The 16,863-nt window shown below is 39.3% G+C and overlaps 1 protein-coding gene across 1 annotated transcript; it reads right to left on the bottom strand.

The window, feature by feature from the left end:
* Window positions 1–6,861: 6,861 nt before the first annotated feature.
* On the bottom strand, window positions 6,862–8,645 carry OLIG3 (oligodendrocyte transcription factor 3). Its single transcript, XM_083174675.1, has one exon. It carries the CDS (start codon window positions 8,519–8,521, stop codon window positions 7,718–7,720), a length of 804 nt encoding a protein of 267 aa, XP_083030801.1. The 5' UTR covers window positions 8,522–8,645; the 3' UTR covers window positions 6,862–7,717.
* Between the last annotated feature and the right edge of the window lie 8,218 nt (window positions 8,646–16,863).

Below are 16,863 nucleotides of genomic sequence, written 5' to 3'. Positions count from 1 at the left end.
ATGCGTTTTTTAACAGAAAAGCATCCAAATGCATTGAAATTAGTATCAAACATGTTCAATGGCCCCCAAATGTCATTTTTGAGGCTGTGCCAACCCCCACTATCAACGCGAACCCGAAGCGTGGCGAGCGCAGCGAGCCAGCGAGGGGCGGCGGTACGCGTCCTACGACCTTTTCATACCCCCACTATCCATGTCGGTGTGGAGTTGAGAATAGAAAGTGTGGCGAGCGCAGCAAACCACCGAGCCCGAAGCGTGGCGAGCGCAGCGAGCCCCGTGAGGGGACGCGGACACCTGTGAAGCCCGCGAGGGGACGCGTATACCTGTGAAGGTATCCGTGTTCGCTCGCCACGCTTCGGGCTCGGTGGCTCGCTGCGCTCGCCACACTTTCTATTCTCAACTCCACGCCGACGTGGATAGTGGGGGTATGAAAAGTTCGTAGGACGCGTACCGCCGCCCCTGGCGTGCTCGCTGCGCTCGCCACACTTCAGGTTTGCGTTGATAGTGGGGGTGGTACAGCCTCAAAAATGACATTTGGGGGCCATTGAACATGTTTGATACTAATTTCAATGCATTTGGATGCTTTTCTGTTAAAAGACGCATGCGATGCGATTTTCTGCTATGCGGTGCACATTGTGGGAGCCGTGATTGTCCACAAGTACCCCTGTTACATAGCAGCAGCATTTTCTTTTGAAATTCACAAATGGAAGCAAAATTCATACATAATATAACCAAATAAATGTTATCAAAATAAATGGTATTAGGATGTCAGCAATCAATCACAGAAAAGTAACCAAAATTGCATGTGATTGACAGCGAAATTGCATGTGATTGCATGTGATTGATCCACTACAATGCACGGTCCCATACGCATCGCATCCGAGTCACTCCTGCTACAGAAGCAATCTGCAGGATTGGTTCTGAGCCGGACCGGCTTGACTGGGATTATATGCAATATATTGCTTGCAAAAGGACCACATGCGTTATATCGCATGCAGTCCTGCCACCCGGGAAGGTCCCGGGCGAGTCAAGGCTGCAGTGTATGGGGAGCCTTAAAGTTCACATGAGTTTGTTTTATATGCCATGCATTTGTACTTGTATTAATGGTTTCCTGTTATCTCAATGGTGGGATGTAGATATGTAATGAGCTTTATGGACGTTACAATAAAAATACTGACTTATAGGGTGACATTTAAGGGGTTATTCTGGTTGAAATCGCAGCCTTGCGAGTCCACCAAACCCCGTCCGGCGAATGAACGTCCCCCACGCCTGCAAGCAGGGCCGAACAAACTTGAATAACCCCCTAAATTAGATGCAAAAATTTGATTTGTGCGATTTTCAAAAAACTGCTGAAATCGCACGTTTTTCCGAATTCGCATATTTAATGAGATGCAAACAACATTCTGAAGGTGCAATTTTTTTTGTAACGCCGGAACTAGCATCCAGGTGTTTTCCCATTGAAAAGTATACAAATCGCATATTTAATGAGATGCGAATTTGAGAAAATGTGTCTAAAAATCACCACACATGCAGACCAGATTCTGACAGGCAAATTGCCCAGAACCTTGCACAGATCATTGAGATCTGTCCATGGTCCTGTCTTTTTTTTTTTAAATGGTGCGAGGTCCCCCCTCCTGAGCATAACCAGCCCCGGCTCATTGAGACGGACCTGGTTCCAAAAATATGGGGGACAAAAAGCGTAGGTGTCCCTGTATTTCTGAAACCAGCCCCGGACTCTTGGACTGCGGGGTGAGCTGGCTCTGGAGAAGGGAGGACAGCGCTGGACCCTGGGTCGGTAAGTATATTGGTGTAAAAGTGAGGTGTGTGTTTGTGTGTATAAAGTTATAATATAGTTGTAATAAAGTTCTACATTTCTGTGTGTGTGTCTTTTATTTTAACATTCTTTTTACAGGTGGACCTTATGTAAAAAGTGTCCCCGGCTGTGGCATGACACGGCGGGCTGTTGGAACCTGGTGCTGATTTCAAAATACAGGGGACCCCCATATTTTATGTCCCCCGTATTTTTGTAACCAGGACCGGTCCAAGAGTCTGGGGCTGGTTTCAGAAATACGGGGGACCCCTACGGGTTTTGTCCCCATATTTTTGGAACCAGGTCCGGCTCAATGAGCCCGGGGCTGGTTATGCTCAGGAAGGGGGACCTCACGCCATTTTTTTTAACACAAATTCGCACATTTCCTCAAATTTGCTGATTTTCATGACTAAAAATCGCACATTTACATGACTAAAAATCACCCATTATCGCACTTAATCGCACTTTTTTCCCCAGAATATGCAGCTCATTAAATATGCAAATTCGCTGCAAAAAATGCAGTTTTACAAAGTGCGATAATTGGCGATTTTGAAAAGTTACTAAAACTCTCATCCAATGTCACCCATAGTTACTAATAATGTCTATGTACCGAGCCTAATTCAGCATGGATAGATGAACAGAGAATTTTCAAATCAAGCGGTTATGGAACAGCTGCACATGCATTGCGCATGTGCAAGGGGAATAAGTTTATGAAAATGCGCATGGATCATAAATGAAATGGAGCCACAGTGACAGGAAGCCGGCATTTTGACGTGGAAACCTTCTGTGTACTGGGTGACGGCTTCCAGCCTGAATAAGTTGCAGAATATTGGAAGTTTCAGACCTATTCAAGTTTGCATAGATGGCAAAAGGCCACATTTATCAATATTTGCAGCTAAATCCCCCAAAACACCCATTTTGGGGGGTTAGCCACAAATATTAAGCATCCCCCGAATGTATCAGGAGGGACCACAGCAGGAATCTCTGATCCCTGCTGCGACCCCCCATGGGCAGCAGCACATCGCATCCCTGGGCTACCACCATTCTGAGATGGCGTTAGCCCATTGTAGCTTATGGACTACACACCGCACTGCTGATGAGGCAGTGCGGTCAGCGGGGTCGGTGGGTGGTCAGCGATAACAGTGCATGCACAGACACCCCGACTTCCGGCTCAGCACACGGTCCCTGTGAGCACCATCCCACCATTAGGATCTCATTTTACAATGTGATCCTGGGTGGTAATATTCCGCCCAGATAAATGTGATCAATGAGAAATGGGCCCCAAAATCTCTGGGATATTTCAGGAATTGCGAATGGATTTGCAAATGGATTTAATTTAGAGATCTATTCAAAATTCCATTTAAAAATTTACATGTGGCAGATTTTTTTCAGACTGAGCAGCGGCTTTCTCCTCGCAGTCCAATTTGAATTCTCTGATAAGCAATACATGCTGAATTAGGTCAATTATACCCCTTTCAGACAGAAAAATCCCAAAAACCCAAGTATTTCCCGGATACAAAAACCCGGGTAGAACTAGGCAGCAAGGTGCTGACCCCCTTTCACACAGGAGCAAAAACCCGGGTATTTCCCGTGTCGACCCCTTTCACACAGAAGCGGGATTTTTCCTGCAAAACTCTGTGTGTCATAAGAAAAGGACAGTTTTAAAGGCACACAGAGATGAGATCATGAAAAGTGGGAGGTGTCTGCTCACTGCATTGCATTAAACATGGCTGACAAGTTGCAGAACCTGGAGGTCATGAGTGCTCTGTGTGTTTTGCTGATTTCTTCCTCCCCTCTGACATTGAGCAGCTCACGGATCTCCTCATCTTTCCAATGCGCCATGGCCATTTAGTGCTGCACTGCATGCCCGCTCAGCCAATCAGGGAAGCTGAAAAGATCAGCCAATTGCGCAGCGCCATGCTGCACAGCCAATCAGCATGATTTTTCAATAGTCGGGAGAAAAACACGGGTCGGACCCTTTCACACAGCCGCAAACACGTATCTGACACGGGAAAAACCCAGGTAAATATCTGGGTCGAAGTCCCGGAACTTTAGACCCGTGTTAACCCTTTCAGACAGAAGAAAAACCCGGGTCGACACGGCAAGAGACGGGAAATTCCGGGGTCTTTTTTTCTGTCTGAAAGGGGTATTAGTCTATAAGCAAATGTTCCACTTAATACAGCATGAAAATCAGCACTGAAATAGGAAAAGTGAACAACAAATGATAATATATATATATATATATATATATATATATATATATATATATATATATATATATATATATATATATATATATATACTGTATATACATATATACCATAACATGACATAGCAATATGATTAGTATTTACTAAATCTTCCGATAATGAGTTCTTATATATCTGGTGCAGCAAAGTATCAGGTCAGATAATGATCCGCTGATCCTGTCTGTGCAATCCGGGAACTGTCCATCCGACACTTTACATAATCACGTACAGCGCTTGTGTTACGGAACAAAGGAGAATTATTGAATAACTAAAAAGTACTTGATACAAACTCGCCGCTCAGAGATATGTAAATAGCGGCTTTGTGCAGCGCTGAGTAGGTGAAGCTATTTACTGCAGCGGAGAGTATAATGCACTACTTATATACTTGTATTGTTACTCATCCCCTAACACCAGGATGGACTGATTCACTTTCCAAAGTTACCCACCTTCATTGCTGCCACTGCCAGGTTTGCAAAGGCGGCTCATCACCCATATTTGCCAGCTGCCTGTAGTGTAAAGAAAGGTTGAGCCCGGTGTTAAGGATTGGTAGAATGCTTATTAAACGTTATATCGCTAAATATAAAATACTCTCAAATGAATTTAATGGTTATGCTTGTTCATTTCGACGCTTACATGCTAAATAAATACTTAAATAAATAAATATATATAAATAAAGTACTAAATAAAATAAATATAATATTTGTTGGTAGTTTTTCACACACCAACGGTAGTAACCGCTTTGTATTATCACATGTGTTTCAGATCACCACGACATAGCTGACTGTAATACAAATCATTTGATCATTATGGTACATGTTAATAGCGCAGGTTACACTATATAAATGGTTAATGTGACATATAGTATGTATAGTGAGGATTGTATTGCCTATTGAATTTGTCTGCATTGTTCTTTCATCTTGTTTTGCTGTTAAGCAAAAGTATTGGTTGATTCGTGTCGAAGATCGTTGTAGCAATATTTATTCGCAAATGAATGGCAAATCTACAATGTATTACTTTATCTAGTATAAATATGGAAGAAATCTATGTACAAATTAACCAAAAACAAATGACCTTGCAATCTCTATAAGTCATAAGCCTAAAAAATTGTCACTGTTTGCTGCTGTTTTGTTTCTCTGTACACGGATATCCAAGAAGTATCTAAAGCTGGATTCACATTGCAAAAACCTGCTTTCAACCTGTTTTTGCAAACGTGTCTTAAAACTGGTCAAAAGCCAGGGGAGGAGTGATGGGGGGAGGTTGTTTAAAATGAATAGTTCTTATATCAGTGAGGATGTTACTAACAGGTTCTAATGGTGAGCGTATTTTAATTTGTATATAAATATATGTATATGTATGAATATGGAACTTCATGAAACTACTGCTGTACCTGCTTGGTCAAAATCATAAGAATTCTAAAATAATGACATGAAGAACTTTTACTTTATTGGTGTGACTGCTGAGACCAGGAGTGCATGGTTCTTCTGGGTTTTATGCCACCTATCAGTGGGGGTATTATTTATATTATTAGCAGAAATAGGCCAATCGCCGGGTTACTCAGAAGTGGAGCTAGGGCTATCCGCTGATTTACACAAGTGTAGAGCACTCTCTAACGGTGGGAAAGGCCTATGTGACTCTCTTCAGATTGCTTTGTGTCTCATGGGTTATTAGGAGAATACTCCCAGATGATTTCAAATGGCCATCATAGTCATAGGTGAAATGATAGATAGAAATAGTTAATGCGATGCTGATGTTGGTCCCCACAGTGATAACAGACCTGTAATGCAGCGTAATAAGGATGATCACAGTGTGCGAACTAAACTTCAGTGACAGCTCATAGTTCTAAGGGTAATAGTTCTCCACCTGGGTCCTGGAACGCTGCAGAAATCCGAGTTATAATATAATTATGTTGAAGGATACCTCCAGATCAAATTTAACTATCACACGTTTGTTTATTACACAATTAACATAAAGGCAGGTGTGTGTGTGTGTGTGTGTGTGTGTGTGTGTGTGTGTGTGTGCGCGTGTATATATATACACACACACACACACACACACACACACACACACACACACACACACATATATATATATATATATATATATATATATATATATATATATATATATATATATATATATATATATATATATATATATACTATTGTAACAGTCCCGGCGTACACGAACGGATCCAAATAAAGTTTCTGTTGAAGGGGAAATAGACACCAGCGATAGATAGGTGTCTAACAGATGCCAAGTGGCAAACAATATTCACTACATAATATGCGTGTGTATATGTATATATATATATATATATATATATATATATATATATATATATATATATATATATATATATATATATTATAACATATATAACATTATATATACCATTCATCCATCTCTCGGTCCATGGACCTAGAGCGCACTTTTCTTCACAAACAAGTGTTGACTTATAGCTAACACGAATGTTGTAGGCTTATTTATACATAATTAATTGTGATATATCAGCAAACTTTTTTTTATAATACAGCTATTAGTGAATATTATAATAATTGTAATTATCTTTTTGTTGTTCTACTACAAAGCTGCAATCTCTCTGGCGACGTTCGACAAGGAATGTCCAATGTACGATTGGTGATATAATGCATACAGTACAGTGTATGTATGGCTTACTCCGTTATGTGAACTAAATGTAACAATGTAGTTAGCAGTTTGTATTCCAATTCACAGAATCATAGAATAAAGAGCAAACACAAAGAATGTTCAAATCTTGTTAATTTTTTTAATTTGAAACACCGCTGGTTCATAATAAATATATCAATACTTATCAAGAATATATAAAAATAAAGACACGCGCTCTCTTTAGGGCTAACAAAATAGTTTCAAGCAAATGTCCAGGGACTAGAATTGTAGTTAAAACATAAAAGAAAAAAAAAAGAAAAGGCAACATCAAAATCAAATAAAACTGCTATGCACGGTCACTTGTGTTGAGGTTTCTTTAGCGCTGTAGAGGTTACTGCAGGGACCACGTCTCCGAGTACATGAGGAGGGTGGTGCCGGTGGGAGAACTCAGTGACAGCTTCATACTGGACACCAGTATAGAATGTATTCTAGAATTGGGGACAGACGCTGCTAGAGTCCCATCTCCTTCTAAAATGTTGTACAGTCACCTACACACCACGAAATCAGATTTAAAAAAATTCACTAATAAAATCCTTGTTACAAGGAAAATTGCATGGTAGCCAGGCTGATGTTCCCATAAGACTCGCTCCTAGTATGCATGCGTTCTATACAGTTCTCTGGTAGAAATGGCATATACAGATATGGGACAGTCTTGCACATGATGTAAAGAAGGATAACTTTCCATAGGAACTTTGTTCAGCAAACAATTCCCTAAAAATATTTACATAGGACAACAAATTTACATATAAAACAACATCATTACAAGTGTCCACCTAAACTTTACCTTGTTAAGAAACGATGGAAATGAAATAAAACAATGGTATAGAAAGTAAAAGAAGCATGCATGCAAACAGGATATCTTGTCTGAGTTTTCCTGCATCACCACAAATATATATTTATATCTATATTTATACATTCATATATATATATGTAATAAGTCTGATGAGCTGAACTTCCAGTCTCTGGGAATCGCCTATCACTTTAGTAAGTCCTTGGCTTCTGCTGTGATCCTGTTCATGGTGGACGTTAGAGCTGATAACTGGGGTGGAGGTGGCATCTGACAGATGGTACAAGGGCATGGAAGTCCTGCCCAGTGCTGAAACCCACTGCCAAGTGGGAGTGGAGGGGTCGCTGGGGTTTTGAGCAGTGAATGTGTCGGCCTGATGTTGCCGATTCCTGGCAATGATGCAGAAAGTCCGGAGGGGTTAGAAGACAACGTGGTACCCAGGATGGGATGCACCTGATGGACAGCACTAGGTGGGTGAACTGGGTGCGGAGCAGAATGTGCCACTGTCCCACAGTGAAAGGCAGAGTGGTGCCCCCCATAGATCTCCCCCACCAGCCGCTTCATTTCCTCCAGCGAACTTGTGAGCATCAGGATGTAGTTTCTGGCGAGAAGGAGGGTAGCAATTTTGGAAAGTTTTCTGACTGAAGGCCCATGAGCATAGGGCATGACTTCTCTGAGGCCGTCCATGGCTAGGTTCAAGTCGTGCATCCTTTTGCGTTCCCTGCCATTGATTTTCAGCCTCAGCTGCTGCAAATCCTGCTCAGATAGTTGTTTCTTAATTTTATATTTGCTGTTCTCTGCGTCTCCTTTGGAGCCGTGCCTGGAGAGCACTTCTTCTGTCATCTTCTGCATTAAGTCGTTCTGGGTTGAAGAAACAGAGTTCAGCCTGTGGTCTTGGTGGTGGTGATGGTGGTGATGGTGGCCTCTGAGATACATCTCATCCATGTCTGGAGATGAGGCTCTACTGGACATGGAGCTGGAATCCGAATTCATTGTATAGATGGGAGAGCTGTGCTGCTACTTAGGAAACTTCCCTCTGGAAGATGTGTGGGGACAGAAGTCTATGTAGCTTCTCTCTCTTCTCTCTCTCTCTCGCCTCTTGCCTGCAGGTAGTCAGGGCGAGCTGTGAATGGATTGCACGCTAGGACTGCAGACAGTGGCATTTATAGAGCTACTTCACAGGAGACAGACAAAAGAAGCCCTCCTATCTATAATGGTCTTTTTAGTGTGACGTTCATTATTCAGGGCGGTGCGCTTTGACTGTCGCACTAAGCAAGAGGCCCTATTCATATTCATTGTGATGCCACCCTGGGACATCTCGCTCATGGACCATCCGGAGTCAAGGAAACACAAAACCCCCTGAGTGACAGGCTCACAGCACACTCACTGACCACTGCAGGGGCTGCTCCTCACTGCCGGCCCCTGATAGCCATCCCATTCTGCCTACTGTATACACGAGTACACATGGAGACACGCATGGATACAGTTGACCGATTATTGATTTTCTTACACATTTTCTGTGCAGATACTATAAGTATATCCGATCACTTATATGGCTGTTATAAAGATACACAAGTGAATGTATGACGATAACTGTTTCAATACTTTGCAAAATCAGTTAATCTTCACTAATTGCAGAAGAGTCATAAAAATGATATCTATCACTATACAATAATGGACAATAGTCTAAATGAATTTACTTTCTGCTGTTACGCTTGTTTGTCACATATACATATACATACACAAACATACACACACACACACACACACACACACACACACAAATATACGTACGTACATACATACATACATACATACATGCATACATACATACATGCATACATACATACATATACACACACATATACATACATACATGCATACATACATACATACATACATACATACATACATACATACACATACACATACATTAATTAATTGTTTCAAAACTTTTAGAAAAGTTTAGGCAGATATTCATTTGTATTTGACGCTACTGGATGAAGAACTGATGTTTTTCTTTATTACCCATTCTGAATACAGAGATTCTATTGGAAAAGATGCTTCCTAAAGCTACCATGCACTGTTATATACCGTATGCCTGTAATTCCGTCTTCCCCTTACGGGGATCCTGTAGTTCATCTGTTTACAAATAGGGTTATGTTCCCGAAGCCAGACACCCAGCTATTTATCATTCATTCATAATCCTAATATTTCGCATTTTTGTAGTAGATTGTTGGACAGATACCTATAATAGTACACACACACATATATATATATATATATATATATATATATAGATAGATAGATAGATAGATAGATAGATAGATAGATAGATAGATAGATAGATATATATATATATATATATATATATATATATATATATTACGGTCTATATATCTAGTCAAATAAGTCAAATAAGTAATTATGAATAAAAAAAAGAAGGATAATGAATATAAATTCAAAACACTTATTTAATGTAGGTAAATGTTAGAATATAAATAAAACAAATAAATGAATTAATATTGATTGTACTATTTATAGTACTAAATGCAATATATTATTTTATATTATGCTGTCATAACGACGACGGTATCCGCATTCTAAGCGAGGAGCAATCGAAACAATAACACTAATAATTACAATATTTATACATACCAAAGCATTACAGCTCCATTCCCCTCTTCCTTTATAGTGTGTGTGTGTGTGTGTGTGTGTGTGTGTGTGTGTGTGTGTGTGTGTGTGTAGAAAGTGGGTTTTTGCAAGTGTACTACGATTAAACTTGAATGTAATAAGTAGCTCTCGTGAATTATTAAAACATAAAACAACATTTTAGAACAGTTTGTTTTTAACTGTAAAAACACAGATAAGAAGACAAAAGAGGCTTACTACATAATACACCAGATCAGATGTGCCCAGGGAAGGGATAAAGCGGGTCACATTTTATTACATTTGCATCATCCACAGATTCCATTTCCCCCAGTTTTTCACGTAAATTAGACAATGCATTTATTATACTTCAGGGATTAACATCTAGTTGAATACAATGTGAAGTTACTGAAAGACGCTTTCCATTTTCCTTTATGGTGGCGACTTCTTGTATACATTACTCCTGATCGCTGGTTAATAGCCCATGCTGTGTGCAATGTGGTGGCTGGGCAATGCCATGCCAAGAGACGTTGCTGCCAGTGATGGGCTGGTTGCAGCGGTGACAGGGACAACACACAGCCGGACACGGGAATTGTCCCAGTGCATCAGTGGCAGTTACACCATTACCAGATCATGGGGAGTCGAGCATGTTTACGGGTATATATGCGGCACTCCCGGCAAACTAACAACCAGACTTCTATATTCTCATCGATGATGAGAATATACAAGTCTGTTTTTTTATTTTTATTTTAATTTGCCGCGAGTGCCGCACGCTACCCATGCTGTGAGGGATGGAGTGCCGGATCATTCATAAAAAAATGAAAATATATATTTTATATCTATCTATCTACAGTATCTATCTATCTATCTATCTATCTATCTATCTATCTATCTATCTATCTATCTATCTATCTATCTAATCTATTGCCAATGCTTTCTTACAGAACAATTTGTAGATGCTACAAGGAGAGTTCAGAGCGTAGTTTTCCCTGCTAGGGGATCTCTGCTTTGCTGCTTGCTAATACGGGCACTGTGTGTGTGTGTTAATCTGTTTTAACGTTATGTGCGGATCTTCAGAAGCTTTGGTAGCAGCTAGTAGTGTGTCAGCAAATAATACTTCCCAATGTCCCATACACTTTCATGTTCTACATTAACAGTAGATATGTATTACTATTTACTTACACATAAGCATGTTGCTCGGTAAACGCAGGAGCCATGGCCAGGTCCATGTAGGAAGTGTGTACCAGTGTTCTATAAGCTATCTGGCTAGAGGGGAGTGCAGAAAAATATATAATATTCAGATTCACTCTGGTTTTTCCCTTACATTCTGGTGTCACTGTATAAACGATTCATTCCCAAGATTTATATAGTTTATAATGGAAACTAGAAAATAATGGCCATTGGTTGTGTGAGGAAGGTGGGGAAGGACCGAGAGCTCTTAAGATCAATTCCCACCGGTGAAAATGGTCAAATGATGTGATCTAATGAAGCAAAGATTTTATGGAAACCTTGTAAACTTATGTCATCATTATAGACAGTATTATTAATCTATGTAGCCTCCCAGCTTTGCTATCACAGTACTAGGACAGTGACCCCCCTATTAGTGTTTCGGGGCATACTGTATGTGTCCCAATACCAGCTTGCATATGTCACAATATTTAAGTGTAAAATGGGAAAAGTCATAAAATGAGTGAAATATATATATATATATATATATATATATATATATATATATATATATATATATATATATATATATATATATAATGGGAGATGTATGTGAAGTATATTTTTATTGGCCATGAAACTAATGTGCTGTAACTCACTTTAATTTGCAAACATACCATTATTTATTTATTCATGAATCTGATTTTGCAGATAACAATACATAATATTTGCGTGTCAGAAAAAAATTGAATTGAATTGCATTTTTGTTATCAGGTGCGTCATAAAAATCTAAAAAGGGTTGGGAACAATTGGACTAGTGGGATAAATTACTGAAGCATATATTTTATCCCAGCCTAATACAACTGTTCTCTTTCAAAAGTTCAGCTAATGGAAAATAAAAAGTAGTCTATTGGGGTGATTTATTGGACGCAGGACGTTGTCATTGCAGTTAAATAGTCAGCTGGTGCTGCTTCATACAAACATGTTAGATATAAATACGAAATAGATCCAACTAACTGGGAAATACAAATATCTTACACCCTATAACATTAAAAGTATTCCATTTCAGAAATGATAAAAGAATCAGTTGATGCAAACAGCCCAGCTTCCTTCATGACCCACTTCGAACACTGAAAGTATACTATGCAAACTTTAACCTCAGCTTGTTGTGTACGACGCCCAAACAGATCAGGAAGAATTGTTAGAAAACAGACAATCTATTTTACATTTTCTCTGAATCTGGAAATTTGCAGCAAAGGTAGATCTGTGAAACTGGGTAAAATGTAAGTATTTATTAAATGATCTCTTATTTAAAAATGTTCCCCTATTCTAACTGGGGGTTAAGATTAAATGCATAAACCCCAAACTGGATGCATACTTTCTGGTTTAAAATATTATTTAAGATTAACATTATTTATCAAGACAATTTTGTGATTTGTAAGTACGAAAAATATTTCAGAAATAAATGTATTAAATTAAACAAGTACTATGGGTGATGGTAAATAACACATTATTTTGTATACTGAGAAACTATACAACAAAGTCTATTTGCATACCTTAATATTTATTTTTAAATTCTATAGTGTTCAGTTTACAAAGTTTGCTTGACATCAGATAAATAGATGTAAAGTAATTAATAACATAAGTAACTATCATGTTCTACTGATCTGAAAACCTTTATTTCAACAGTACTTTTTACAAATGAAAAACAAATTCACACACTGATCAAACAGGTTCTGGTGCTTACATACAGTTTCATTGGATACAAGATTTCTAGTAGCTTCCAAACTCAGGACAAGTCTTTATATTTTTCATTTCTGAAATTTTGTATATTTTTGTGTATTTGAATACAGTAATAATAATAATAATAATAATAATAATAATAATAAATTAATCTCCAAAACAGGTGTCAGTACTGACTGCATATCATTAAGTACCATGGAAAATATAGTTTATATTCATAAAAATGTATTAAATTGGATGAATTCCTCTTGTTCAATATAATCTTTATAATGATGCAACCTTGCACCTAATGTGTTGCATCCGTGAATGTGATTCTTTTACATGGCATGTTGCTATGGGCAACCAATCAGAATTTACTTCTTATTTATTTAGCACCCTCTAGAAGATAATAGACAGGATGTGATTGGTTGCCCATAGCAACAGCCATTGTGAAACAAAACTCTCCTCTTAGTAAATTTCCCGCACGGTGTCCTGATTAAAAAGTAAATGTTGGGATGAATAATAATATTGAGATTCAATTGAAAACTCATAGAAGGCAATATTTGAATCATAGAATTCTCAATAACTGTATGTTTGATAAAACTACAGTGTACCCGTTTCTAAGACGATTTGATCCAATGTCAAACTGGATTTGGTAAAAATTGCCAGGAGCTCAAGAACTGTTTAGTTTTCAGTAAAAGTTTAGAACATACAGTATAAGCTAATTTAAGACAAAGATAATTTATCTAGCATTACTAATTATAATACATTTTTGCAATAGATCTTTAATTTAATTTGAGGGTTTTGTTTGCCCAATCTTGGCCAGGGTTATGGGTTTACCCACCATGACTAGGTAACCTCATCATAGGGTCCCTAACATTTATAGGGTTTAGAGTCTAAGGCATGAAACACCTCCAAACTAGCCCAGCCAAACCATCCCAAGTCACCACACCAGTGGAAAAAAATTACATTTTAAAGAGTGTTACATAAGTGGGAGTAGCTACTATACAGTATATTAGGACTGTTACCGGGGTGAAAATATGTAAAAAATTGTTACACAGATAAAAAACAAAAAGGTACTAAAATAAGTGTTAAGGTCCATACACACTGGGCGACTATGCCCAGCGTGTATGGACAGCGATGATAGCATTCATCGCTGCGGGGAAAGCTGCTCAGTGCATACACACTGAGCGGCTTTCCCCCTGCCCAGCGCCGGAAGGGGGAAGGACAGCGTTGCATAGCAGAGCGCTATGCAAAGCCGTCCTGAAAGCTACTCATCTGCTGGTATAACGGCTTTCCCGGCGATATTGCGGGAACGCGCAGCAGCGCTCATCGCCGGGCCATACACACTGGGCGGCTTTGAGCTGAAAGCCGCTCAAACCTTCTGTTTTGAGCGACTTTCAGCTCAAAGTCGCCCAGTGTGTATGGGCCTTTAGATTGTAATGCCTTGAAGCAGCCCAGTCAAAGCAATTCCTTGTATTTATTTTACTTTTTGTATTGTTTTTAATATTATTATTATTATTGTTGTTAATATTATTATTATTATTTTTATTATAAGTATAATATGAGAACCTAAAGCTGCTCATGCACAGGTCCGTTTTGGGCCAATTTCTCCCAATTCCGAAGGATCAGGCCGATATATTGGGTGAAATCGTCCCAAATCAAAGGTGTTTGACATGTGATCCTATCCGATGGACGTTGCCATGTGCATCGGATCGGATCCTGTAGATCAGGGGTGGCCAAACCTGGCCAACGGTGCATGTTTTCCAGGCAACCTGGGGATCTATAGTGGGAATGAATGCAGAAGGTTTGAAAATGTGACCATTAGTATTGACTACAGCTGTGCACCAGTTAGGCGATCTGGAAAACATGGACCGTTGGTAGATCTCGAGGACTGGTTTGGCCACCCCTGCTGTAGATCATACGCGCAATACATATGATCTATCAGAACCAGATCATCAGCGGCACATCGCGGGTGCTTTTCAGCACCCACGATCTATCGCATTCGATGCCCCTTAAACTCTCCTGTCCTCTCCCTGGGAGTTCTTTAACATGCAATAAATCGCATGTGATTTATCACATGTAAAAAATTGTGTAAAATCAAGTGCCAAATTGAAAGGAGCTGTCCCAAGTTGCTGCTGGGGGAGCTCAAGGGAAAACAGGTCCAACTTGTCCCTCAGACCTTTAGAAGTCAGCAAAATGATTTCCCTTTTTTACTATTTAGGTGCAGGTCCAAATGAGAGTATTTCAAACTCATAAGAAAGTAGACTTTTAAGTTCTATGAAGCAGGTGTAATAAAAATGTAAAAAATATATAACAAAATTGTGAACCTAATATTCAGCTCTCAAAATGAAGCAAACTAAACTGAAGTATGTTATGTTTATATTTAGATTTTTAATGCATGAAATTAATTGTAATGTAATGTATTACTAATGCTGCAGCTTACTAAATCTACCAGGGGCCAAAGTACTGAATTAAAGTTGGATACCCACAGCCTGATTACAACATTCATTATGATTGGACAGGATGCTTGGCAGTAGCGGCCATGCTTGGCTACAAATTGCATCCATGATTGAATGTGTCACATGGTTGGCTGACAGCCAATCCTTGAATAGCATTTTTGGTCCATTCTATCCTGCTGTTGCCAAGTCTCCAGACCAATTACACTAAATGTCACAATACAGCTGGGGGTATATGCCTCCTTTAATGCTTTTGTGTAATCATTTATTGACAGTTGCCTTTTTAGATTAGATAGTTCATCAATACTGTTATTGTTAGACACTTTTAGAGCCTCATTTAAAATTATGGCTAAATCCATTTATTAAGTGCAATTTTGCACCTTGGCACAACAATTTTGTACTGCAAGGAGCCAGATTAACCATGGGGCGGATAGAACGTCAACTCCAGGCCTCCACATACAAATAGGCCCATCAGCATGACAGCATGATGATTATCAGAGAGACCCCAGCTGGCCACATGGCTGGCCATAAATCATAAGTATTAAAAGGGCTTTCCTGTTTTACACATTTTTGCAAATTTTGTACTTTTATAATTTAGGGAGACTCTGGTGCTTATAGTGTATAGGTTCTACATGCCTACAAGCATTGTCCTCACCTCCTCCACTTCTCATAATATGCCCTTGTGTGTCAGTGCAATGTGGCATTACCCTGTGCGTGCTGCTGCAGTGCAGTGTGACCGTGTGAGCAGCTGTTGTGCGAAGTGTACAAGTGGCACTGGGGGTTATTCTAGTTCACTCTTTCTGACAAATTCCTTCTTAGATGGACAAAACCATGGGGGTTATTCTAGTTCACTCTTTCTGACAAATTCCTTCTTAGATGGACAAAACCATGTACACTGCAGGGGGGCAGATGTAACATGTGCAGAGAGAATTAGATTTGGGCGGGGTTTTACTTCAAAGTGAGATCTATATTGCAGTGTAAAAATAAAGCAGCCAGTTTTTACCCTGCACAGATACAAAATAACTCACCCAAATCTAATTCTCTCTGCACATTTTACATCTGCCCCCCTGCAGTGCACATCTAAGAAGGATTTTGTCAGAAAGAGTGAACTAGAATAAGGCCCACTGTGTGGAGTAATGTAAAGTGGTATTAATATGTCACAATTTCTGACAAGTGCCTTCGGGGCACACTTTTCCTTTTTTTTACTAAAACCTACTCATTTACAATTTCGAAATGTAAAGGTGTGTAAAGACAAAAAAAGAGAGGTGCGAAGGCAAGTTTTAAGCTATAAACTGATATATAGTGGCTGTGATACATCTGATGATGTATGAATGCTGA

The sequence above is a fragment of the Crinia signifera genome, chromosome 3, assembly GCF_055691185.1.
Source record: "Crinia signifera chromosome 3, ASM5569118v1, whole genome shotgun sequence".
Classification (NCBI taxonomy): Eukaryota; Metazoa; Chordata; class Amphibia; order Anura; family Myobatrachidae; genus Crinia; species Crinia signifera.
The sequence above is the reverse complement of the archived record's forward strand: the minus strand, read 5'-3'. Positions and strand labels throughout refer to the sequence as shown.

Excerpts from the sequence above, each read along its gene's own strand:
- OLIG3 (XM_083174675.1), bottom strand. The coding sequence starts at position 8,521 with ATGAATTCGGATTCCAGCTCCATGTCCAGTAGAGCCTCATCTCCAGAC.